Raw genomic sequence first — 25,464 nt, 5'->3', positions numbered from 1 at the left:
TGAAACAAAAAGCCTAGTCAGCAGGTTCTTCAATCATGACGTAATCAATCTGTTTTTTCTTTTTTTGTCTCGATGCTATTAATTGCGTTTCGAAGCCTTTGCAAAATGCTCTTCCCTGATGATAAGAAAACATTCTCTCCAGAATCAGTTATCTGGCTCTTTCCTTATTCCAAACCCACTTGCATTCAAAATCCTTACCTGGAGGACCATAGGTGGAGATGTCACTAAATACAGCTTCTTTCATGGTTACTACAGAATGATGCATGTCTCTGTCCTTTTCATGGACATCCTGTGACAATCCAGCAGGAAAAACCAGGGCCAAGTTATAAATCCCCTGGGCAGTGTCTCAATTGCACTATCTCTGAGAGTCAGGTCCTGCCCATAGTGACACCTTGGGATTAAAATGTCAGCAAGTACTTAATGAAAGTTGTTATCTATTAATTATTTCATAACTCTGTAGAATATTTATGAAACTATGCTGTAAAGAATTATTTAGACTTGAGAATTATCTTAATTGCGCTTAGACTGTAATTACAATGTACTGAGGTTACTGATCTCTTCTGAATGAGCTCAATGGTAGTCAAGTATTTTAAAATCCTTTAGAGTGAGGAAAGAGCTGAAGTTATTTAAAAACAAAGTTCTGCCTCAGAGTACTCTGAGTAGCATGTCCATCACAAATGTAGTAAGGAAATATATGAAAACTAAAAGGTGAAAAACAGGTCTTAATCGTTTAACATATTTCTTTCCTGTATTATCAAAATGTTGTGCAGGATTTTATCAACACCAAATCTATTTTATATTGTTAAAAGACAGTAAAATGCTTTAATATATAGCATGAATAGGTTTAATGTCTCCTGTTGAATCTAATGTAACTCATACAATGTGAAAGTCTAGTTATCTGCCAATGAGACAAAGCCAATCCTTTTATATCTTACATTTTGGAAATTATGCACCATTCTCTTCTAAATGAAATAACAGTCCAGCATACATCCTGCTAGGTAAAGAACTGTCATCTATAATATATTGCTTTTGGCCAAATAACCCTTAGCATGAATGAAGGTAATTATTTTATTGTTCAAAACACAGGTCTCGGTATAAACACAGTGACTGGGTATAAATGTTGCTTTCAGGATCAATATTTATAAATCATGATTGTTGTTGGGCTGATGCTACATTTACAAATGGAAACAAATCTTTTTTAACCCCTTTTATCAGCAAGCCTTGCAATCTCAGCTTAAGATTTAGGCAGCATCTTTGAGACTTCGTTTTGACACATAACTCCCAGCAGCTCGGGTTTGGCAGAGCTGCGAGGCCCTCACACAGTCTTGGTCCCATCTTCCCTGCTGCCCTCCGGAGGGTTGGTGCGGACGGGAATGGCGGGAGCGCGGTGAACAGCCGAGCTCTCTGCTGCTGCAGCACAGGTCACTGCCTCTGAAAGCAGGCTCCTCTCTCACCAAGACACAGGAAGGTGTGTCTGCCTTGGCCCATCACACAGATCGGAGCCCACTGGTGGGACCACACCTGCCCATCATTCCCACCATTTCTAACACTGGAGAGACGGCGAGCACCCCTTCCTTCGCAGAGGTGCAAGCTGGCACACAGCCTGGGCAGCCAGAGCACACGTGGGTGTGGGGAGATGGCTAACTCATCTCTCTCCAGTGACTTGCCAAGGAGGGCAGCTGACTGGTTCTGATTAATCACCCATTACACAGATGACTGAAGTCATATGAGGCAAACCCTTTTTTGGGGGCTTAAGTGATCAGCAATATGCCACCTGCAATTCTCACCTCCAGTTATCTCTTTTGGTAATGATGCTATACTCTGCATGAAATAAGTAATAGTTTAAATAATTTTTCAAGGTGATGCACTGTCCTTTGCTGTATATTTAATGGCTGATGAGGAGATAAGTCTACATCGACTTTACCTAAAATGGAAAAAGCTGGGTTTATAGTTGTCCACAATAAAATATCCAACCTGGCCTATACTGGAGCAGCTTACAGATGTAGATTTCATTTGTATATTAAAATGTTGAATTTATTGTTACATAACTACATATCTTGCAGAATGGTAGTGGGATATTTTGGGTCAGCTCCCATTCATCTGATTCCCCCCTCTGCCTCCTGTTGTGCTTGTTTTCATCTGTGGCTGCCAGTTGCTCACCATCACACTGTGCCCCTCTGCAGCAGCCATCACTTTGGGGTCTTGCCCTTATTTTCATCAGCTGGTGCTTCTCTTACCCCATCCTTGCTGTCTGTAGTTTTGGCAGTAATTCAACCATATTACAGTATTTCTTGTCTAGGCTTGACTAGAAATCTTAACATAACCGCTTTGGTTTGCTGTTGCAGTGAAGATCCTCTGTTATCTGCTATACAAGATGGGCAGGTTCTTATAAAAATTGTTTTTAACAATTACTGGTCTTTTTTTCAGTCATTCCAAACATTTCCTAATCTCATAGGCTTAGTCACTGTAACAAGGATTTCCAGTGAACACATATTTCTCTACAGAAGGCAGACGATGTTACAGAAATGTATGTAACACCCTGGCACACATTTAAGAAAATAAAATACAATGGCAGAATTCCTTGTGTATTCACTGATGATTTGATTTGAGTATGAATAGTAGGGTCACAGCACAGCTAAAGTACAGTGGGTGCAGTGTGGCTCTAGATATTTATAAATAAAACCACCTGACTTTCATGAAGACTGTATCATTATAAATCAATGTCCTTTGAGTTAAATACAGCCTTTAGATATTATCAAAAAATTGCCTCCAACCTGGCTGGAATCCCAGGGACTCTGAGATATCTTGGTAACTTTGTCACACATGACCTCTCTCTACCCTTTCACACCTGATGCTGCCAGAGAGATTTTGGTGTTTTTGAAGACAAGTCAATCTGTTGGTTTGCACAAACCACTGCACAATTTTATCACTGCTGCTCCCTAGTCCTTATGATAAGCCAAACCTTCCCTTACTAGAGGAAATTGTTCGCTCTCCATCTTGCCTTGAAAGAATGAACTTTTAGCTTTGGCTTATCCTAGTGTATTTAGCATTGAAGCATCTTCCGTGTAAACTGTCACAGCTGTGCCCCAAACGTTTCTCCACATTCAGTGTTTTTATGATGGGACAAAATGAGTGTCTCAACCCAAAGCAAATTTTAGTAAGGGTTTTACATGCTCTTATTTCAAATACTCCATTGAAAATTTCCCCTCCAGTGCAAATTAATCTACTCATGCATTCATTCATTGATTTTCTCACTCCTCCTGTCTCTCCACTTATGCCTCATTATCCTCTTTCATTTCTATCTTGCACTTAGCATCCCTACTCCTAAGAATAGAGGAATGGGCAGGACCTTCTTGGTCTGTTCCGTTGTGTATTAACCTCTATCTTTTAAGCTGCTTGTGTCCCACCAATACTCCAGCTTAAAGTCTGTTCCAGATCCTCACTTTTTCACACATTTAAGAATTTTTTCTGTTTTCCAAAATAGAGTTATTAATAGCTACCTTAGTCTCCTTTGTTTGCATGTTGTACTAGCATGGACAAAAACCCAACAACCTTATTTTCCCACTTTTGCTCTCTGACCTTCCCAGCCCCTTTACCTGTATTGGTATTCCTCATTTCTCAATAAACCACTGGGCTTCAATTCTCTGTCCTGGGGGTCCACAGACTGAAGGATATTAGCAGGCAGATCTTAGTAGAAGTAGGCAGGGACTTTTTACTAACTAGAATCACCCTGTGATGGGAAGACAGAGATAGGAAAATGTCATTGCAAATAATGAGACAATTCCTCACTGGAACAAGAAATCAGTACCATTCTTTCCACTCCTCTTTAAAAGAACCCCTCAGTTCAAAGACAAGCTGTAAACAAGAGTGACTTTCAAAATGGGAAAGAAGCACATCACTGACAATGGTCTTGGGGAAGAACAAGAGCTGTGAGAGCCTCTTCTTTATTTGCTGAAGAAGACAGGAAGGGCTTCCAGGCAGCTTATGCCTCATACTCCTTTCAGTATAGTATCTCCAGTACTGGCATGATGCCTGCTAGCATGCTTTTGGGCTTGTGCAAGCAGGCTACCTGGAAAGAAATTCATGTGATTTAGGTAAGGCAATATCACCCCAGGGCAATAAGGAATCAGCAGTGTTTGTATCATTCAATCTCCATTCCAGAAGACACAAACACCATGTGGGTACCAGGAAGTGGCAAACCTTGATGTGCAGTGCCTGTCTTAAAAACAAAGGTCATGCAGCCCTGCGATCTTTTAATTATTTTTTAATTTTAAATTTTGACTGATCTGTTATGTACTGTTCCAAGTAGCATTGCTTCTTCAGTGACAAGGTCACCTCCATTAATGCCTGGTCATACTACATGTGGTGACTGGAAGACAGACATTTGCAGGGATGGAGAAGTTTCTGTTTGCTTCTGTCAGTTTGTAAACACTTCTTGTTAAGTATAGATCCAAAGAAAAGTTTAAAAGAAGAAATAAAAGTAAAAGCTGCAGAATGGTATATGCATATTCAGCAACTATGCTTCTTGCAAGACTGCACTGGCAGATTCAGGAAGCAGCAGTGTATGACTAAGTAGAGGAGACATGCACAGCCTAAAAACATGGGTGGGCTGGTGAGGACAACCAGTTGCTGGCTTCTGTTGGAAACAATTCTCTCTTTCCTCAAGGCCTGAAACTGGATTTTAAACATGGGCACTAGACATTCACAAGAGATGCCCAGCTTTTCATTATCACTCTATGGCTAACAGTTTAGTCCTACAGCTATTACAGTTTATTAGACCTTTGTGCAGTGACATTAGCCTCCTACTCCCATGCCTTCCTTGTCCAGTTCAGTGCTCCTACAGTATGGGACTGTTTATCTGGTGCGACCTATTTGCTGTGGAGATTGTGGGTGGGGCAAGAGGTAAAAAGCCTCTTTACACACATCACTTCCACCAGGACAGTCAAGCCCTCTCCCATTTTCCTATCGAGTGTATTTAATGTGGATCTCACTTCTACAGCTTGAATTCTTGCTTCTCCCTGCCACTGCACATCAGTCACATTATTCTTAGCTCCCTGCCTGTCTCTCGCTTTCCTCTCTAAAATTTTAGTTTATCCCCATTTGCCCTTCCCCCTGCCTCCCTTCATCCTCAGGACACAGTGTCTGTTTCTTTCATTTCATGCTACCTCCCTAAAATACCCTCACCCAAAAGAGTGATTACTTCTAAGTTCACAACAGATAAACTAAGGTACCCATGGACTGAAGTCAGTCCCAAGTTATAGGCTGCACAGTTCTGAAAAGCAAAACTTAAGGACTTCCCTTAAAAACTGAAAGAGCAATTTTAAGGAATGTTTATAAACTTAAAATACTTCTCTTCAGGTAAATGTACAGTGCAATACTGTATAGATGGGATTGAGCCTGCTCTGTCCCCCTCTTCTGCACAATACTCTGTCCTGCCTTGACTGCCTGACTTCTAGGCAGGAACAGGTGAAATCCCACACTGATGCCAGTATACTACTGCTGACAGCAGGGGCAGCTCTTCTACGGCTAATTGATTTACCTCTGGTTTTCAGATACTCTGAAGAATTTTTTTTTAGAAAATTTTAGGAGGCTCTTGAGGGGTGAGAACAACATACACTTGAAAGGACTATTTTACTTCTTTGATGATATTTTTATGCTTTATCTATTCTGTGCTGATTAACTGTTTTTAGGTATATGCAGGGATTTTTTTAGACAATCACTGTAAACAGTGTGTAAGGACAGCATTAACGCAGGTTCAGTCCAGCTTGTTTGTGTTCTTTTCCTTATCCCTTGCAACTGATCCCTGTTTCTCTTTGAAAGGGAGTCAACAGGAAGCATGACACTCTGGGGAAGGATGTGTGACAGCATTAAACTTCCTGGTGAAGCTTCATTCTTCGTACTATCACAGCCATAAGCATCAGTGCCATGAGTATCCTTACCTACTAATCCATGAGAAAGTCTCTTTCTTAATACGTTAGCAGTTAGATTAGATTCACCTTATACACTGCTTTGCATGGATAAAGAAATTTTGCAAGTTTATGTTAAATGTGGTTTTAGTTATCTAAAAGAAATAAGATATTATGTTAAAGAGTTGGGGGTTTTTAAAATGAAAGACAGAAAAAGAGTGGATTATGTCTGTTTTGATTGAAAAGGAATCATCATAAAACACAAGCTAATAGTTGCATATTCTAAGGATCACTACAGAGAAAATGCTGAGAATGCCAATTTGAATCCATAAGAAAAAGTGATCAAATATATTTACTGATAGCTGAAGTACTCGAATCCGAATGAAGTCATGCTTGATAAAGTAATCTCAGGATGCATGTTACAATGACATAATAACATGTTTCTACCCATCAAAATCACTTTGTCATTCAACCTAAAGGTCAGATGACAGAATGGCTCCAGATTTAATTTTATCATCCCAATTGACAAGGAGTCAGTTCCCACTTCCAAGATATTTGGATCCCTGATGTCCTTTATTATTCATCCTTGCTTCATTCAGCAGGCAGCATCTGGAAAATACATTCCTCGTTTTCATGAGTTGCAGAGTGGGCAATGGCCAAGGCAGGGCTTCCACATGAACAATGTTTATGAGATGTGTGGAGACCATTTTATTTTCCTAAGAATTTTACCTAAGAGAAAACAGACAAAGCCCGTGGGAGTCAAAAGTAGCTTTGCATTTGTCAGCCTTTGCCCCTGGGCGTGTCAGGCAGTTCTGTAAGCCCTGCAGTTCAAAGCATTTTAAGGAATGTTTTCTTGCAACATATTTTACTTAGCGCAGCCAAGCCTTGAGTGAAGGTTTCTGGCACGCTCTATGCAGAGAAAGTTTCAGCACACATAATCACTTTAAAAAAACTTGTAATTACTGCATTTCCAGACATTTATACATGACAATATTTTCTGGATAGTGAGCTTTTCTGGATAGTGCATAAAAAATTACCTGAGTGAGGAATATTGAGCGTTGGAGAAAAAAGTTTTGCTGGAGCAGCATAACAAATCAAGAGATTGACTAATTTGATTTTTGGGCACCTACTTGTAAATCCATGGCACTTACACTTTCAAGAGAAACTTTTTAAGCCTTCCCCCAAAACCATGGGTGTCCACAGAAGCTTGTGCTATGGCAGTCATGGTGTCTGATCCTGAGAACATTCAGTACCTACTATTTTTAATTATATGATGGGAAACTGTTTCATGTCTGAGAAATAAATGCCTTTTCTATACCTCAGGGAAAGAGTTGTGCAATCCCGAATGATTTGCCATGCCTAGGCTAGTCTTTAAACTCCTGGTTCCAACTATATGAGAAACTGGAGCTCCAGAAAGTCGGGTTCCCATCCCAACCATATGCCTTATAAGGAACTTTTCTTGCCTGTCACTGTTTAATAATCCCATAGAGTTGAAGCCAAAGCTTTGGCATGCTGCAGGATGGCCTATGGGTGCGCATTTCCATCTGAACATCAATATGTAGATAAGACTGATCCGTTGATCCTATAAAATGACAGATCTTTTATTACTCTGTGATTGCATAGTAAACCAGAGCAAAACAGGGCAAGTGCAAATCTCAGCCCTATGTGTTTCTCATCTGGAAACTGAACTCAAAAAAACATTTACAGACCAAATACTGCAAATAAAAGCCTGGGGTTCTGGTTATCTTACATCAACAGGATCTTTTTAATACCAACTTCAGGTTTATGGGGAACATATTTTTGTATGTTTTACTACACTAGAATAGCTTTTATTTTGGCTTCTCCAGGAGAAGTGTGAAGGAGTTGGGCCTGTTCAGCCTCGAAGAGATGACTGAAAGGGGACCTCATTAATGCATACAATTATCTAAAGGGGGGATGCCAAGAGGAGGAAGCCAGGCTTTTCTCAGTGTTGTCAATCACTAGGACACGAGGCAAGAAGTAGAAACTGATGCACAAGAAGTTCCACCTGAATATGAGGAAGAACATCTTTACTGTGGGGGTGACTGAGCACTGGAACAGATGGTCCAGTAAGGTTGTGGAATCTCCCTCGCTGGGGATATTCAAGAACCATCTGGACATAATTCCGTGCAATGTGCTGACCCTGCTTTAGGAGGCTGGAGCAGATGACCCACTGTGGTCCCTTCCAACGTGACCAATTCTGTGATTGTGTGAGCACAGCAACTCCCCAGCTAGTGTATACGGCTCCTCTGACTTAAAGGACATGCGTGGCTGCTCTTGTTATAAATATTGTCAACGGCTTAGCCTAAATTAAGAATTAACAACACCAGAAGGCTCGAATCCGCTATATATAGATTTCTGTAACTCTCCAAGTTGGCTCGCGTATTTCTGGCTCCCCAAGAAATGAATGCACGGCGTTGTGCCGGCGCCTGTTGAGGATGAATTTATTCTGCATTGGTTTCCCCGCGGCAGCAGTGGCAGGGGAAGGGGCAGGGTGCGGGCGGTGGCAGGGGCAGTGGCAGGGGCAAGGACAGCGGCAGTGGCAGGGTGAGGAGCAGCGGTCCCGGAGCCGCCCGTGCCCGTGCCGCCGGCCCTCGGGCAGCTCAGCCCTCGCGCGTCCCTCCCACCGCTCGGTTGGGGCGCGGGGTGAGGCGAGGCCGGGCCGTGCCGTAGCAACCACGCGGTCTCCAGGCTACAGCGGCAGTGAGGGCGGCCGGGCAGGCGGCGGTGAGGCCGCGGCCGAGACAGGTGAGGGCGGCCGGCCGGGCGCCCCCGCACTGGGGGAGCAGAGGAGGCGGCGCAGGCGGCGGCCCCGGTCTCGCCGCAGGGCAGCGGCAGCCCGGCCCCGGCGCAGGGGTGTGCCGCCGAGCCGTGGTCCTTCACCGCAGAGGCCCGGCTTCCCTTCACCTCCCGTTCCCGGGCGGTGTATACGGGGACGCGGCCGGTCGCCTCAGGTGGCCGCTGCGAGGGCGCAGCGCCGGTGAGCGACACGGCCGGGACTCACGCTGGCCCTTGCCCCGCTCTCCGCTCTTCCTCAGACCCCGCTTTGGTTTTGCTGGAACACCTCTGCCCTGTTTGAGAAGGGACCTCATTAGTGTATAAATATCTAAAGCGGGGGGGGGGGGGGGGGGGGCGGAAGAGGTGCCAAGAGGAGGGAGCCAGCCTCTTCTCAGTGGTGCCAATCACCAGGACACGAGGGAAGGGGCAGAAACTGACGCACAGGAAGTTCCACCTGAATATGAAGAAAAACTTACTTACTGTGCGGGTGACTGGGCACTGGAAAAGATGGTCCAGAAGGGTTGTGGAGTCTCCCTCACTGGAGATATTCAAGAACTGTCTGGACACAATCCTGTGCAATGTGCTCTGGGATGATCTTTCTTGACCAGGGAGATTGGAGCAAATGATCCACTGTGGTCCCTTCCAACCTGACCCATTCTGTGATTCCATTATTCCATTTCTGCAGTGGGCAGCCACTAACCTCAGGCCCCTGCACTCCCTTCATCTGGGGTTCAGTCCTTCAGGTGGTATGTGAGGCAGCTTCTTGGGCTGTAAGGTGTGTGGGCTTTCCCGAGGCATTCCCACCTGTTGGGGCAGCCCAGCGGAATGGCCTCAGCAAACATTGCCACCCGCACATGTGTTACACACGCTGAGCTGGTGGTGGGTTACGGCTTTAGCATTTTGTTTACACTGGCCAGAGCGGAAAGGGTAGAGGTGCCCAGAAGAACTCTGGTTCATGTTTTGAAAATAACCTGTTTGGATTCAGATCTTGGGCTGAAGATTATCCCAGCTATCATTGTTTTTGAGCTCGCTGTTTCCAAGACTTGAGGTAAAACTCACTGTTTCCATTGGAAGTTGCTTCATCTGCTTTCAAATGCTCCTTTTCATACAGAGCTAGCATTTCACATCCAGGTGTTGTTCAAGGAACTGGGGGTGGTGCTGGAGGCTAAGGCAAGGAAAAACCTGTTGCCATGCCCCTGGGCATCTGGAAAATGAGGTAGCACCTGGGATTCATTCTCTGATGCAGGCTGCTGCTTGAATTGTGTCTCAGCTATTACCGTGGTACTTTTTCTTCATTTGGAGAGAAAAATGGCACAAGCCTTGTGGCTTGCTGTGGCCTTTCACTATAGGCGTTGTCTGCCATGGCTCCCCTGTGGCAAGGGCTTCCTTTTAATGCCCTGATGCCAAGGCTAGTCAGGGGTTGTGCTGCACAACACCTGGGGTGTTAGGGTGCAGAACAAAGTCCTGCTTTTTTCAAGTCCTCCCTGCCCTTCACACTGTTCATGTCTTTCTTTGTGAGCAGGGCAAAGACTGGAATGGTTTATATGTTTCCACATGGGTATTTAAACCTGTGTAAGAGGAATAAATAGCATGTTCTATTCTGCATTGAAGAAAGAGGGAGAAAGCTAAGTCTTTGGGTTAAATATTTTATCCTGTTTTTGCTTTTCCTGTGGGAAAAACTGCTTGATGGCAATGGCTAACAGCTGGCCTGCTAATGATTCATAAATATCCCTCATTCATTCATCTTACTTATTAAAAGAAAAAACCAAGTCAATGGCAAAGAATGATGTCTGAAAGCAATACACTCAGCCAGTGTATGCTACCTTGCTTTCTCTGGTGTTTTGTCTTCTGTTCATCTGCTGTCTTATTCACAGTTGGGCCTTATACCACATTCACACACGTAATTCCTTTTCTTTGTGAATCATCTTGTAGTCTTAGGCAAAGTTATAAATCTCTTCACAAAATTGCATCTCAGATACTCCTAGGTTTCCTCATAAATAGAATTATAGCAAAGGTAAGGTATACTGCAAAATAAAAGAATATGATACAACTGGCTGACAGCAGGCCAAAGCACCACACTCATTTTTCTAGCATATTGGCTCTTTTTTATGATAATTAAGGGTGAAGGAAGGGAAACAATATTACCAATTTCCTGATTTCCCACTTTTGAGCTTGTGTATCCCTGTCAAATATGACTTCGGCCTTTCTTGAGATGGGAAGTAGCTATCCATTTTAGTTTGTAATATTTTTTTGCTTGAGGAAAATCCTGATCTCATCCTTCTGCAGCTTATTATTGACTGGGCATGTGGAGCTGGTCTCCAGTTCATATTGACCTGTGCATGGCAATGTTTTAATTTTTTTATAACATAATGATTCCTCAGGGTTTCAGAATAAAGCAAAGAGGAGCTGCTGGTCAAGAGATCTGTCATGACTGCTAATCCATCTAAGAGACTTGCTTGGAGTGACTGTGAGTATTTCATCACTATTTTTGCATAGATTCCATGTTTTCCTAGATAACTTCCAGTTTTCTTTGGAGTACTGTGGTGTGCAATGCTGGCTGTGTACAAGCCATTCTGAAGCTGTGCCACTCTCACCTGGGCTGTGTATGGGGTGCTGTGCTGGCCTTTATGTATTTTTGGAGAAGGAAACTGGGAATGACTGTTCAAGTGACTATAAACAGTGCCTGACTATATTCAAAGCTCGAGCAGCTGCAAACCTTCACCTGCCTCTCTCTAGAGTTAACATTTGTCACTGCTGCTTCTGCACAGAGCAAAGGAGGGCTGGTAAAATGCCAGCCTCTATAGGCATGCCAACCTCTATAGGCATGCCAGCCCAGCGTCCTGCTTGTAGGACTGATGACTGTGAAAGAACTCGTGCCAGTCTACACTGTATAGAAGCCCTGTCACTGTAAGATGGTTTCTGAAGATAAGACTCTAATTTCCTTTATGTAGTGTTAACTGAGGAACTGTCTATCTAACGAACTTTTCAAACCAGGTCAGTTGTTATAATACTTGAATTTAGCAGGGAGTTCTGATCACTTTCCATACTAGACTGAAGGTTATTTTGAAGGCATTAAAGATGGAAGTACCTTTCTTTGTATTTTGGGCCAGTTTGATACATGCTATGCATTTACGGGCAGTTTATGGTATATGGGCAATGGAGGACTGGGATACACTGGATGATGTTGGTACTGGGGAAAATGAACAGAAATTTCCAAAGTCTACAGCAAGTAAACTTAGATACAGCAAGGGTATTTAATCAACTAGAGCCAGCTTAGCTCATGCAGAGTATTTTGGGAATGAACAGGAAATACCAAAGTCCTCCTAGAACCTCTGTGCTGAGGAACAGAGGCATTATTGTTATTATTGCTTCCATTTCTGCCTCAGCACTCTGGGCTCTGAGCTGCCACTGCTGCCAAATACAAGTAGAGCTAGCCTAGCAAACCATACTTCCTTGCTGAAGTGTGTTCCACGTCCTGTAGAACTTCAAATGAACCTAGACCTTCATGTCCATGGTTTCTTATGCATGCACGTGGTCCATCACAGCCCAGAGCGGAAACTGACAGAATCATCATTTACACTTGAGGCAAGTGATGTGATCAGAGGGAATTTCACCAGCCTTGCAATAAAGTCAGGATCTTCTGGGGACAATGCTATTGCTTATGGTAGGAGTTCAACATGCCATTTTTTGGAACTACTTGTTTATTGCATAATACTTCTAATGTGTACATAGTGATGGTCTGACAATTTTTGAATGCCTATTATGTGTTCTGATTTCCAAGACTTAGGAGAGATGTCTTAGGAGCTGGGAGAAGTGCCGTTTGGCAAACTGGACTTAGATTTCAGGGCTTGAATTTCAGCATACAAGAGATGTTTCCTTTAATAAATTGAAGGTGAATGTATATGGATGAATAAAAAGATACAACAGCAAGTGGATGTGTAGGACTGAGAGCAGCTTTCCAGATTAAGAATATTATTCAGTATGAAAGAAAGAAAACAAGAGGTGAGCTTTATGTGTATACAGAACCGTGGAATACAGGTAAAGAAAGGAGGCAATAAAGGTAAAGAAAGGAGAAATTCATCTTGTTCAGTTTTGAAATTGTTTGGTTAAAATATAAAGGTTTTGTTTCCCTCGTTTCTCTTTACAGCAGATGCCTTTCATTCAAAGCACAGACAAGTTCCTGAAGATTCCCACGAGGTCGACAAGAAGAAATCAGAAGAGAAGGAAAAGAGACTGGCGGTCAGTCAATGGAGAACAGATGTACAATCCCTTGTTTCATCTTCTAAATGGCTTCAATGTTATGGTCTCAAAAGAAACAAATTGTCCCTGTCCCAGATTTTGTCACAGATTGGATTCCAGCACAGGAAAGGTATAAGACAAATCGATAATAGGATAATAAATCCCCCAACTTTGAATAGTCTAGAGGGTCGCACTCATTCTGCACCCAATGTACACAGTGGAGATTTTCATATTGTCTATTACGGTAATGGCAGAAATGAAAGCCGTATCCACAGTTGCTGACATTGCCAGTTCAGAGAACTGAGACACTCCATCTCCTTTTGATATGAGAAGGATTTAGGGTCTGAGAATGGCTTTCCTTACTCAGTTGTACTGTTTCTTTACCCTAGGCTGCAGTTCACATCCTCACCAATTTAGCTGTAGCTGGGAAATAGCTGGTGCTGCTGAGACTGTTAATCTTTTTCTTGCAAATAACACGCGATAAGATCTCTGTCTCCTTTCAGATGGCAAATATAATGTATGCCATGCCATAATCTGTGATTTAATATTGATCATCAGGGTTAGTAAATGTGCTTGGGAGTAGTATATTATTTCCAGGTATCCAGCTTTAAGGAAAAAGTTAAATTTAATTAGAATTCAGTCTGCTTTTCATGCAAAGTCAGACTATAGAAAAATGTTCCTTTGCAGTTATCTGACAGCTGGAGGGGAAGAGTTTGCTAATAATTATTAACCACTGCCATAATGGTGCTTTGCCGAGCATGGTAATATATTCTTTTCTTTGAACAGCTTGCTGCCTGAGAAGTAGGAATTGTAATGTATCACAATAGTTCTAGGTTGCATAATTTAAGATTTTGGCTGGCTTGTGTCCATGGGGCATTCAAAGATCACCAGTGCAGTTCCTGATATCTTGTGTGTTGCAGATTAAGAAGAAGCTGTTAAGCAGGGTTAAAGTTGTTACAGTATTAGGAGCAAAATGTACTAGCTTGGCAGGGCATCATGGTGCACAGATAGCTGCTTTATGACGTTCACTATTCCCACCCCTAATGTTTCCCTATCAGTGGAGATCCTGGAGAAGATTTCTAGCTACTGAAAGTGCAGAGTGCAACCTTTTCCTTAGATGCACTCACTTCTGCACCCACTGAGTTGTGTAAGAGAACAGCATTATCTGTACCAGATTTTATATTATGTTTGATAGACAAATATTTGCAAGTCCTGTTGTGAGGTTGCCTAAACCTCACAATAATTAAAGTCCCATGTAGTTTTTGGCCTATAAGTAATTAGATGTGGTTTTTTTCCTCACTTCTGACTAAACTGGCAGGAAGCAGCAAAAGCAGGGCTGCTCTATGGGTGGAAAGTGAGCCAGGAGCCAAAAGGGACTGCAGCCCAGGCTGTGCCCTCTCTGAACAGGATACAGTCCTGCAGCAGGGCAAGGTAATTAATCATGTCTAGGGTCCAGCCAGGGAATGCAGCCAGGCACAACAGGAGATGCAGCCAGAGGCTGAGAGCCTCAAGTACCCATCATAGATATAACCAGAAGATAACTGTAAAATCAAAACAGAATTAGAATTTCTTTCAAGTTTCTTAATGTCAAGAGTCAATACTGATGCATGTGCCTCACACATGGATGACATACACATCAGCCTGAAAAATACCTGTTTGAAGTAGTCTCAAAGATTAGCAACTTGATCTTTTGTAAATTTTACTGTAGATTATGTGACCACTTTGGGGAAACCAGTGGCTTCTCGGTATGCAGATGGTCTGTTTCCTCAATACAAGAGAGCACAAGATGGCAGCGTGTATAATGTAAGTGTGGCTGACTTGTGGTAACTTCCCTACGTGCTTAGAAGTTATTATCACTGTTGCAGAATGATATGACTAAAATGCCTTCCTATGGCATAAAATACTTACATTCTTTGTGAGTACTTTATCTTTTGATTTTTTTTTTCTGTTTTGTCAAACTGTTAGTGATAACTATCAGTGGTAGAAAAGCTAGACATCTTTTTTCCTTTCTAAGTCTTAGTCTCTTGCCTTGGTGCAGCATTGCAGTAAATCTTTTCCAGACAAGATTGCAGTTTCTAAGCAACATCTACCCTGTCTTGAAATACAGAATCCTTAAAGAGAAGATGCTCAGAATGAGTTAAAAAAAATAAAATTGTAATCAATAAAACAAATGGGGACATGGAAAGAGGAAGACAAAATGTGCTGTCATTGCCAATGCAAAGCAGTGCTTTGCTTAGTGCCAGCAGGTCACAAAAGGCTCACCCTATTCTATAGAGACAGCTAGCTGGATCTCTGCCCGTGCTCATGTTCTAAGGAATGTCTTAGCAACAGCTGCTGGCAGCCCCATTGTTAAGAGCATGGATTCTGATTGAAGAGATGTGCATGTGAGTGTGGAAGGGAGAGAGTTAATTTATAAAGGATTTTACAAAAGCAAATGGCTTGTCATTTTTTCTGATGACTAGAGTAACTTTTGAGGCACAAAGCTTAAAAATGGGTAAAGAACGATTTCAGGGAGCCTTTCCCCCTCATTTTATGCCCATTAATTCAATATGAAATACCTACACATCTTCTAATCTTTGGACATGGTGTGAGCAGCAGGAAGGACATTTTTGCTACTATACAAAATCTGGTCAGATCTCCTTTAGGATATTAAGTACAAAATTGTGTACAGTTACCACAGGCTTAGAATAAGCCATTCAAACCAGAGCAGGTACTGAGAAGAGCTGGTAGGATGAACTGCAGTGGAGTGATGATCTTATAAGAGGGCTTGGTTGATGCTGAAATATAAGCCTGAAAGAAAACAGAAGAGGGGTAGTATTATTGCCCTTGAATGCTACAGAAAGGCAAATTACAGGGATAGGGCAAAGCTGTAGTTTTCTCTGCTAAAGGGCATGCTAGTCCAAAAATAAATGGGTATGAACGGCCATGAATAAAATTAGACTGGACAGTCAGAAGTTTCCTGGCCCTCAGAGAAATGGAAATCTGCACTTGCTTTCTATGAGTGAGAGGATATTTGAAGAAAAGTGCTTTATTTTAAGATGGAGTTTGGTCGATGTAGTGCAGTAAACTTTGTATGAATCTGACTGTCATAGGAGGAAACTGGATTTCTAAGTGCTCCTTCCCAGGCCGACATTCCTTTGGCAGACTGCCTGAGACTTTGTATCTGGGAGGCACATTACAGGGCCGAAGCTGATATTAAAGAACACAGAAAAATAAAAATGAGAGGGAGATGTGTGCAGACTGACACACAAAATATCTTCTCCCTAAGAAATGTTCTTGTTTAAAAACATTTGTGTTTCCAAGGTTTTGTACTTAGTCCTGGAAAGGAAGTTAGAGGTAAAAGGCAACCAGTAAATCAGCTCACATGGCCCAGAGCTATTGGGGAATCTGTGGTGCAGTTTTAGACTCACAGGTCATGGTGAATCTGTATACACTTACTCATTGGGAGGATGTGCTGGTTTTAATTTTAATACTGATTCTAGATTTTTCTTTACTGAAAAGGTATGGGAAGTTTTAGTTGTTGATTGCAGTTATCTGAACTAGATTTGCCTAAGTACCTATCCACAAATAGTTAATCTGTAATGCTGGGCATTGTTAGTGTTCAAACAAGAAACATTTTATGTTTTCCTTCCAAATGCTAAAGACAAGGTGGAGATTGAAGTGCCCTAGAACCAAACCGTATGCTGCCTTGTACTGCTGTAAAATTTTTTTAAAAGCCAGTCAAAGTTCTAGTCTAAGAAGGTACAAAGTTTCTGTGTCCTTGTTTGTTCACCCATCTGCTCTGCAGCCCTTTCTACATCCTAGCCTGTGTTCAGCTCATTCTAATTGCTGCAGTTTTGAGACAGACTAGTCAGACAACCCATTGGCACCGTCCCATGCTCACATAAAAAGATTATGAAAAGCAATTAGGACAAAATGCAGTGCCTTTTCTTTATAGCTTAGATGCATTTGTCAAGTATTTGCTCTTGAAACAGTGGAAGGAAAATGGGTTGTTTTCACTGCTACCTTGGCTGGCATGTCTGACACTTACAAACTAGCTATTGCAGCTGTGCTAAGCTTGGGGCTGCATTTGTATTATTTGTTTTGATATTCAATTTCCTTCTCTCCCTTATTTGAATAAAGCTGACAGCCAAAAAAGAACTGATTCTTCATTTTGTGGATTGTCTAATGGGAGCTATTGAGCTATATAAGCAGCGAATGGAATGGTTAACCAGTGAGAGCCGGCAGATATTTGGAGTGATTCAAGAACAGTGCATTGTCATTGTGTTGGATTTTGGCATTGCAGCTCCAACTGAATTTGATCTTTGTCGGGATGCACTTTCTATGGTACTTGTGGAACAGGTGATCCAAATTGCCAGATTCAACCTCATTCGGTAAGCAGAAAGAGTCAGAATCATAGAATGAATGGTTTGGGTTGGAAGGCACTTTTAAAGGTGATCTGGTCCAACACCCCTGCAAATGGGCAGGGACACCTTCCACTACACCAAGTTGCTCAAAGCGGCATCCAGCCTGACTTCGAATGTTTCTAAGGATGAGGCATCTCCCACCTCTCTGGGCAACCTGCTCCTGTGTTTCAGCACCCTCATTATAAAAAAGTTCGTCCTTTTGTCTAGTCTGAATATAGGTTCTTTTACTTCAAAACCATCACTCCTTGTTCTATTGCTACAGGCCCTACTAAAAAGACTCTCCCCATTTTTCTTCTAAGTCCCTTCAAGTATTGAAAGGCCACAATCAGGTCTCTCCAGTCTGGACAAAGAAGTCCATGTCGGCCCATTGCTGGAGAATAAAAAAGAGTTGCATGTTATATGTGTTTGGATAAGGTGCTTTCTGTACTGGAAATTGTCGTGATTCATGTCATACTAATATCTGTAGATTTCCCACCAATTTTCACCCACAGTTATCCTGAACTTGCTACTTCCATTTAACAGAAGACCACTGTTAGCCCGAAGAACAGATAAAGGGTACCAGAACCCAAATACTGACACATGCCTTCTACAAAATCAGAAGGATTTGCAACAGCAGTAATACCCTTCAGATGTTGCAGTATTAGTGAAACAGTGAGGTTCTATCTGACCACCTATTGCATTCTTGTGTCTTTAGACATTATAGGTTTCTGCCTTGCAGCTAAATGTGCACTCCCCGAAGTGCCATAGGCACAGGCACAGCCATTTGTATATCTATAGATTTCCATGGTCACAGAAATCAGTTGCAGCAGTAGGAAAGAATAATAGATTTCCATAACAAAAGAAGATTTCCAAGCGCTTGTTGCCTAAGAGGAGTAAATGAATTTGCATTTAGTTAGAAGAATAGAAGCAGCTATTCAACTCTTACCTATCTGCATAAAGTCTCATATATGCATGAGAGTTTGAATGTGTAAGCTTGGGTTGGGATAGATGAGTGGAAAAAAATTATGCACAAATTAGGTCATATAATTTTAAAATTGGTTCTGCAATGTTAACTTACAATTGCATGGTGATTCTTAATGTTATTTTACCCAAGCATTGTCCTACAGATTTGATTCTGGTACCCTATCTTAATTCTCTAGATTGTGACACAACTGAGATTTGAAAAGGAGAGTAATACAATCACAGAATGGTTTAGGTTGCAAGGGACATCATAGACCACCTAGTTCCAAGCCCCCTGCCATGGGCAGGGACACCTTCCATTAGATTAGGTTGTTCAAAGCCTCATCCAACCTGGCCTTGAACACTTCCAGGGGTGGGGAATCCACAGCTTCTTGGGGCAGCCTGTTGCAAAAGTAGATATTTTCCAAAGAAGATGTTTTCCAAAGCAGATAACTTCCATAGTTTTTGATATCAGAGAACTTTTAAAAAGTGAAATGCAAAGCCAGGTCAAAATTGAAACAGTAATTATGGTCATCAATTTGTTTTTGCAGGACAGAGACTAAAGACAATATAGCATATAAATTATTACTTTAAAAGAATCTTGGGAAACATATTTGTCTTTTAGATTTGCAGGAAACCCTTCAAAATAGTTCTTGATGGAATGTCACAGATACTGGAACCAGTTGGTTTTTTAGTTCCTTTCTGCCTTTTTATGTACAAGTGCACAGGCACAAATGCTCATTGGCTTTGTACTTCTGTTCTTCCATTAAGACTACGGTCTTCTATCAATTAAAATACCAAAAAGCTTAGCATCACAAATTTTATTTTTGATGGGTAGCCAAAGATCAGCTGTATTACAAAAAAAAGTGTCAGTTAAACTGCTCTGACACAAAGGTCGTGGAGCAAGTTGTGGAACGAGACTTGTGCAAGATGCTTTTTTTTATGCACATATTTTAAAAACCTGCTTGAGTTTTTATGATAAGGAGAGTTATGAATCAGGAACTCTTTTAAAAAATACTTTATTTCTCCTGACCCTACTTTGGAAACAATTGTCGCAAAAAAATTCTTATAAAATTACGGTATTTTTCTAATGGTTTCATTTTTTCTCTGCTTCCTTATTGCAAGTATAGATTTAGTATCTGTGGTATATTGTAATTCTTACTTAAGAATATAAAAGAATTGTAATAATAGTAGAGCTCCACTCTCTTGTTCTGCCAGCGTGATTCTCACTGTTTCTGATTTATAGTTAATCTCATTTTCAGGGCTGCTCAGGATCTTATGAAGTGGCAACAGAAATGTACTCCTGTGTCTGAACATACTGTAAAGTCTGCAGTTACGTGGCTCTGGAAGCTGGACCATATGACAGCTGTCAGCCATACCAGCTCTGCTGAAGCTCTGCTGGAAGCCATGGGTGATGAAGCGGTAAGCTCATACATCTTTTCAGAAGCCTCGAGTAAATCCAAGAATATTCAGTGCTAGGCTGGCTGCTATGATTTGCCCTGATCAATGTTGCAAAGATAAATATTAATGACAGCATTTGGAAAGTTTTTTTCCCCTCAAGTGTAGCTGCATACTATGCTTAATGATTGTCTTTTTATGTAAATGCACTGTACTTTGAATGCAGAAACTTGTTTATTTTCTTTCCTAGAGTACCCAGAATAAATAACATTCAGTCGTTAAGGGAAAAAAAAACCATCTTCCTTTCCACTTTCTTTGCCATATAAGTTTTTCAGGGCTTCAAGTTTATGAGAAAATTTCTAGTACCAACATTATTGAAGGCAGAGAAGCAATTTTTATTTTGCTATGTATCCGACATGCTCATGAAAAGTTATATTTAAAATTCAAAATAGTGAGTACAGAGATATATGTAAATATTAACTCATGATAGGGCTATGCAAATCCTTTTTCATCAGCCAGGTGATAGCTAGACTTTCTTCCATGATAGAGACAAAGCATGCACAGTATTCCTGCAATTAAATGCTGTTCATTTCCAAAAGTACCGTGTTACTTTATTCATTAAAGCAGAGTAACAAGAAATGAAACATATATGCCAACATTTGAGCTAGTCACTTAAAACTTGTGTTATTAAAGGGATATTTCATGACTTTTCCTTACAAGGTATATTCTTTCACTTCTCTAACCCCTGAATTTAATGGAAAATTTGGCCTACTGTCTGTGGAGTAGAATCATTGGTTTTCACTGCCATTAACATCCATCCCTGTGCACAGATCCAATCCTAACTCCTTTGTAAATCTCTTTCTGGGACATTGTTTGAAGGAGAAGGTATTTTTGCTTGAGTTACCTTCTGCTTTCCTATGCTGCTGGATTCTCATCGAGATGAGCCTTGATGATTGGTAACTAATATTAAGAAGGAACTGAGTAAGGAGCAAATTGTTGACCAGTGAGCTTTTTTTTCATGAATTCTTTTTAAAATGTCCCCTCCATAAATTTTATTAGCATTTTCAATTTCCAGTATAATGCTGATTTCCTGATGAGTAATTAAAAAATTTTATTTAGATTTCAGCATTGTCTGGATGAAAATAAGTCTTGTTGGACCTGGTGGGTCTGTTTGAATAAACAGAAATTAAAATCTGTCAGACAGTGAGACATCTATTATTATTTTTTCAGATATTGGTGGGCCAGTATCGGGGGGAGTCAGTTGTGGCAGGTGCTCAACATAAACCAAACTTCAATGGCTCCTAAACAGAGTCATTATTATTCATAACTGACAGTTCACTTAAGTGCAACCTTCACTGTAGTGCAGATGGAGGATACCCCATTCAGTCCTAGGCAAAAGTTGTCTACTTACTGAGCAGTCATAAATAACTCATTCCTAAGAACTGGCTTCATTCACAGAAGTTGCTCCAAAACAGTAGCTCTTTTTTTTTTTTTTTTGCCCTAGACATGGCTCTTCTTGTCATTCCTTTAGCTGGTCTTTTCTTCCCATGTGTGGTGACTCCTTAGATTTTCTTTCCTTATGACCTGTCAATCCCAAACTGAAGATCAGTCTGCTGTAATGTTGCAATCCTTTGAGCTCTACCTGCCACAAATGCATCCACACTGTCTAACCTCCAGTTCTGTACAGGTGCCATTCCGTGAAGTGTGGATAACTCATCCAAAACACCTCCCAACCAAGATCAAGACTATGAGGAGCTATTCATGCTGTTCTCCTTTCTGTTCTTGTATGAATTTTGTTTAAATGTAAAAATTACAATTTTCAAAATGTGAAGGATTCATTTGAAAGGTTTTAATCTTTCCCCACTAACCTGTAAGGAACATTTCTTTTGTGGTATGTCATTGCTGGGTTTGTAGTTAAGTAGAGTGAATTATCTGGGGTTCACAATTTTTTTTTTATTTTCTTGTGAGGGGTTGGTTCTGTATCAGCTATGCCAAATAAACGTCAGCATTTTAAAAGTTGCAGAGGCAGGCAGTAAATCCCTTGGAGAAAGAGTGAAAATTTCTGTTCTTGTTGAATATCAAGTTTATGAATTAATGGCAGTCTTAAAAGGGAGAGGAAGAAGATGTGAATCCGAAGAAACACTGGGAAAAATGGTTGTGCAATATGCATGCATTCCTCTGGGCCAGGAGCCTCTTCAGCAAAAGCAGTAGGAACATGGTGTTGTCCAAGGACTGGGTCTCATCTGGGAGATCTGTGTGCAGGCTCAGATAGCTTTTTAGCTGGAGGAAGGCAGACAGGGAACTTGGTAAAACTGAACTAGAACACAGATGCAAGAGTTCGTTCTTTTTGTTTCTGTGTACCTTCTTCTAAAGCTAGTAAGTATTTTGTTAATCTTGCACTTTAATAAAACACATTCATTTTTTTCTTTACCCTTGGTATTTATCTAGAATTATCAGTGATGCAAGTACATCTGGTCCTGCTTGCTCCCAAGCAAGTGGAGTCTGTAACTATGGCCCCTGCCTCCCATATGGAGTGTCTCGACCCTCTGCAAGATCCAAGAGAAGTTCAAGGTGGCAAGATGCTGCTTCGTTAGTTTGCCTTATCCAGCCCGAAATTGGGTTGCTGCTTGGGAGAGACGTCTTCCAGTGTTGAGGAAGATGCCAAAAGGTAGATGAAGAAGGAAGCTTGAAATGCAGAAATGACTCAGGGAGCTAGAATACAAATCAGTATCAAAGGCAGTAGTGGAAATGTATGAGCACACTTGTAGGTGATACTGAATTTGCTTTACTACTGCATGAAATGACGTGAGTGCAGAAAGGTTTCCTCAGTGCTACCCCAGACTCAAATAGTTGTCTTTTGTGGTGCATGTCCTGGGATTCCTAGTAATATTCATAGAATCATAGAGTCACAGAATGGTTTCGGTTGGAAGGGACCTTAATGACCATTTAGTTCCAACACCCCTGCATAGGCATGTACACCTTTCACTAGACCAGGTAGCTCAAAGCCCCATTTAACCTGACCTTGAACACTTCTTGGGATGGGGCATTCCTAACTTCTCTGGACAATTGTTCCCAGTGCCTTACACCCTCATAGTGAAGAATTTCTTCCTTGCATCTAAATCTACCATCCTTCAGTTTAAGGCCATTCTCCCTTGTCCTTGTGAAAAGTCCCTCTCCAGCTTTCATGCCCCTTTAGATCCTGGAAGGTGCTATAAGGTCTCCCCAGAGCTGCCTTTTCTCTGGCTGAACAGCCCCAACCATCTCAGTCTGTCTTCATAGGAAAGATGCTCCATCCCTGTGATCATCTTTGTGGCTCTCCTCTGGACTTGCTCCAGCAAGTCCATGCCTTCTTATGTTGGGGGTCTCAGAGCTGGACACAGTGCTCCAGGAAGAGTCTCATGGGTGTAGAGTAGAGAGGCAGACTCACCTCCCTCGACCTGCTGGCCATGCTGATTTTGATGCAGCCTTAGATACAGTTGATTTCTGGGATGCAAGCACACATTGCTGGGTCATGTTGAACTTCTCATCAACCAACACCCCCAAGTCCTTCTCCTCAGAGCTGCTCTCAATCCATTCTCCACCCAGCCTGTACTTGAACTTGGGATTGCCCTTACCCAGGAGCAGGACCTTGCACTTGGCCTTGTAGTTCATGAAGTTCACTTGGTTCCTTGTCTCGAGCCTGTCCAGGTCCCTCTAGATGGCATCCCTTCCCTCCAGTGCATCAGACACCACACAGCTTGGTGGTGTTGGCAAACTTGCTGAGGGTGCCATCAGTCCCACTGCCCGTGTCACTGACAAAGATGTTAGAAAGTGCCAGTCCCCATATCGACCCCTCAGGAGCACCATGGACATTCCACTTGGACATCAAACTGTTCGCCCCAAGTCTTGGACTGCAACATCCAGTCAATTCTTATCCACTGAGTAGTCCATCCACCAAATCCACATTTCTCCAATTTAGAGTCAAGGGTGTTGTGCAGAACAGAGTCAAATGCTTGATGCAAGTCCAGGTAGATGGGGTCAGTAACCCCGTTGTAGAAGGTTACCAGACTTGTCAGGCATGTTTGCCCTTAGTGAAACCTTGTTGACTTCTTATTTTCCATGTGCCTTAGCATAGTTTCCAGGATGATCTGCTCCATACTGGGCACAGAGGTGAGTGTATTCAAGTGTATTTTTTCAGTTAAACAACTATTTATCAGGTATTTATCAGCTGGTATGTACCATGCTATAGGGCTGATATACTGTACATATTGTCTTGAAAGTCATCATGGGATAGCTGTTTGTTACATTTGTTTTTAATGATGGTGAAAATTTTGGAAACATACTCACCGTGAGGATTGTTACATGGATAAGTGCAGGTAACATAAAATCCCTCAAAATGCATTATTCAAGCAATAACTAAAGGACATTTCTTCAGCTTCTCTCTCTTCTTGCAATAACATTTTCAGAATGTAAGTGTGTGTAGTTATAGTAAACCTGCCAAACTCCCTCTGCCTTGGGAAGTATAAAAAATACAAATTATCTGTAAATACTAGCAGTAGCATTCAAATAATCACAGAATCACAGAATATGCTAAGTTGGAAAGGACCCACAGGATCATTGAACCCAACTCCTGGCCCTGCACAGGACCATGCCCAAGAGTCACACCATGTGCTGAGAGTGTTGTCCAAACGCTTCTTGAACTTTGTCAGGTTTGGTGCTGTCACCACTTCCCTGGGGAGCCTGTTCCTGTGCCCAACCACCCTCTGTGTAAAAAATTTTACTAATATCCAACCTAAACCTTCCCTCAACACAGCTTCAGGCCATTCCCTCACTGCTCACCACAGAGAAGAGATCAATGCCTGCCCCTCCTCTTCCCTTCATGAGGAAGTTGTAGACTGCCATGAGGTCTCCTCTCAGTCTCCTCCAGACTGAACAGACCAAGTGACCTCAGACACTCCTTATACGGCTTCCCCTCAAGGCCCATCTTTGTTGCTCTCTTTTGGACACTCTCCAATAGTTTAGTGTCTTTCTTATATTGAGGTGACCAGAACTGCACACAATATTCAAGGTGAGGTTGCACTAGTGCAGAATGGGACAATCACCTCCCTTGATTGCCATCTTTCCTAACCTCAGAATACATGCTGCCAGTAAAACTATGTCTGGTATAAAAGTTCCTACTTTTCAGCCCTGGCAAGGCACCAACATAGCATGTCTCTTGATAAAAGTGGCATATGGCACAGAACCTTTTTCTGACTAATGATGCAATTGTCTTTCCTTACACCTCTCTTTGGCTTCAGTTAACTTCTGTGGAAAGAGGCTTGCCTTGGACAGAATCAGACCCAGGGACTGTGGGACAGGTTCTTGTCTCACTTGAGGAAATTTTGTGTGGCCTTCCTTTGAATTACTAGCATAAATGAGAGGAAGAACCAAAGCTCTGAAAATCTCATAGCCCAAGTAGTGTATCAGTTTTACCAAATTTTCCTACCAATACTGAGCACAGGATGGTGCTGGAATAAATATCAGACATTTATGTAAAACAATGTCTTCCAATTACCTTTTTTTTCTGTTTAATGACAGGTTGAAGCTGTTTATTACTTTGCTGTGGGGGATGTTCCAGTGGACACGAAGCAGCTACTCCTTGAGAAGGTTTCAGATGGCTTCTGTCCAGTCAACACAGTGTCTTTCAATGCTAGGGATGATGAAACTATTCTTTTTCTGAAGGAGCTGAGCCGCTTGGCCTCTGGCAGGTAGGATAGAGAAGGACAGTAAAGATTTCAGTACTCATGAAGTGCTTTGCTGAT

General features: G+C 41.8%; 1 protein-coding gene across 2 annotated transcripts in view; it reads left to right on the top strand.

The window, feature by feature from the left end:
* Nucleotides 1–8,474: 8,474 nt before the first annotated feature.
* Nucleotides 8,475–25,464, top strand: part of VWA3B (von Willebrand factor A domain containing 3B) — a 64,349-nt gene continuing 47,359 nt past the window's right edge. Inside the window, exons 1-7 of one of the 2 annotated variants that reach the window (XM_039548355.1) lie at nucleotides 8,475–8,672; nucleotides 11,084–11,169; nucleotides 12,850–13,071; nucleotides 14,650–14,744; nucleotides 17,064–17,314; nucleotides 19,549–19,708; nucleotides 25,241–25,410. In XM_039548355.1, the coding sequence (XP_039404289.1) occupies nucleotides 11,130–11,169; nucleotides 12,850–13,071; nucleotides 14,650–14,744; nucleotides 17,064–17,314; nucleotides 19,549–19,708; nucleotides 25,241–25,410 (938 nt within the window). In that variant the 5' untranslated portion in view covers nucleotides 8,475–8,672; nucleotides 11,084–11,129. The remainder of the gene's footprint in view (nucleotides 8,673–11,083; nucleotides 11,170–12,849; nucleotides 13,072–14,649; nucleotides 14,745–17,063; nucleotides 17,315–19,548; nucleotides 19,709–25,240; nucleotides 25,411–25,464) is intronic. The other variant, XM_039548359.1, reaches the window with a different exon arrangement.

The sequence above is a fragment of the Corvus cornix genome, chromosome 1 (assembly GCF_000738735.6).
Source record: "Corvus cornix cornix isolate S_Up_H32 chromosome 1, ASM73873v5, whole genome shotgun sequence".
In the NCBI taxonomy this organism is placed as follows: domain Eukaryota; kingdom Metazoa; phylum Chordata; class Aves; order Passeriformes; family Corvidae; genus Corvus; species Corvus cornix.
This window is presented reverse-complemented; position numbering and strand designations above follow the sequence as displayed.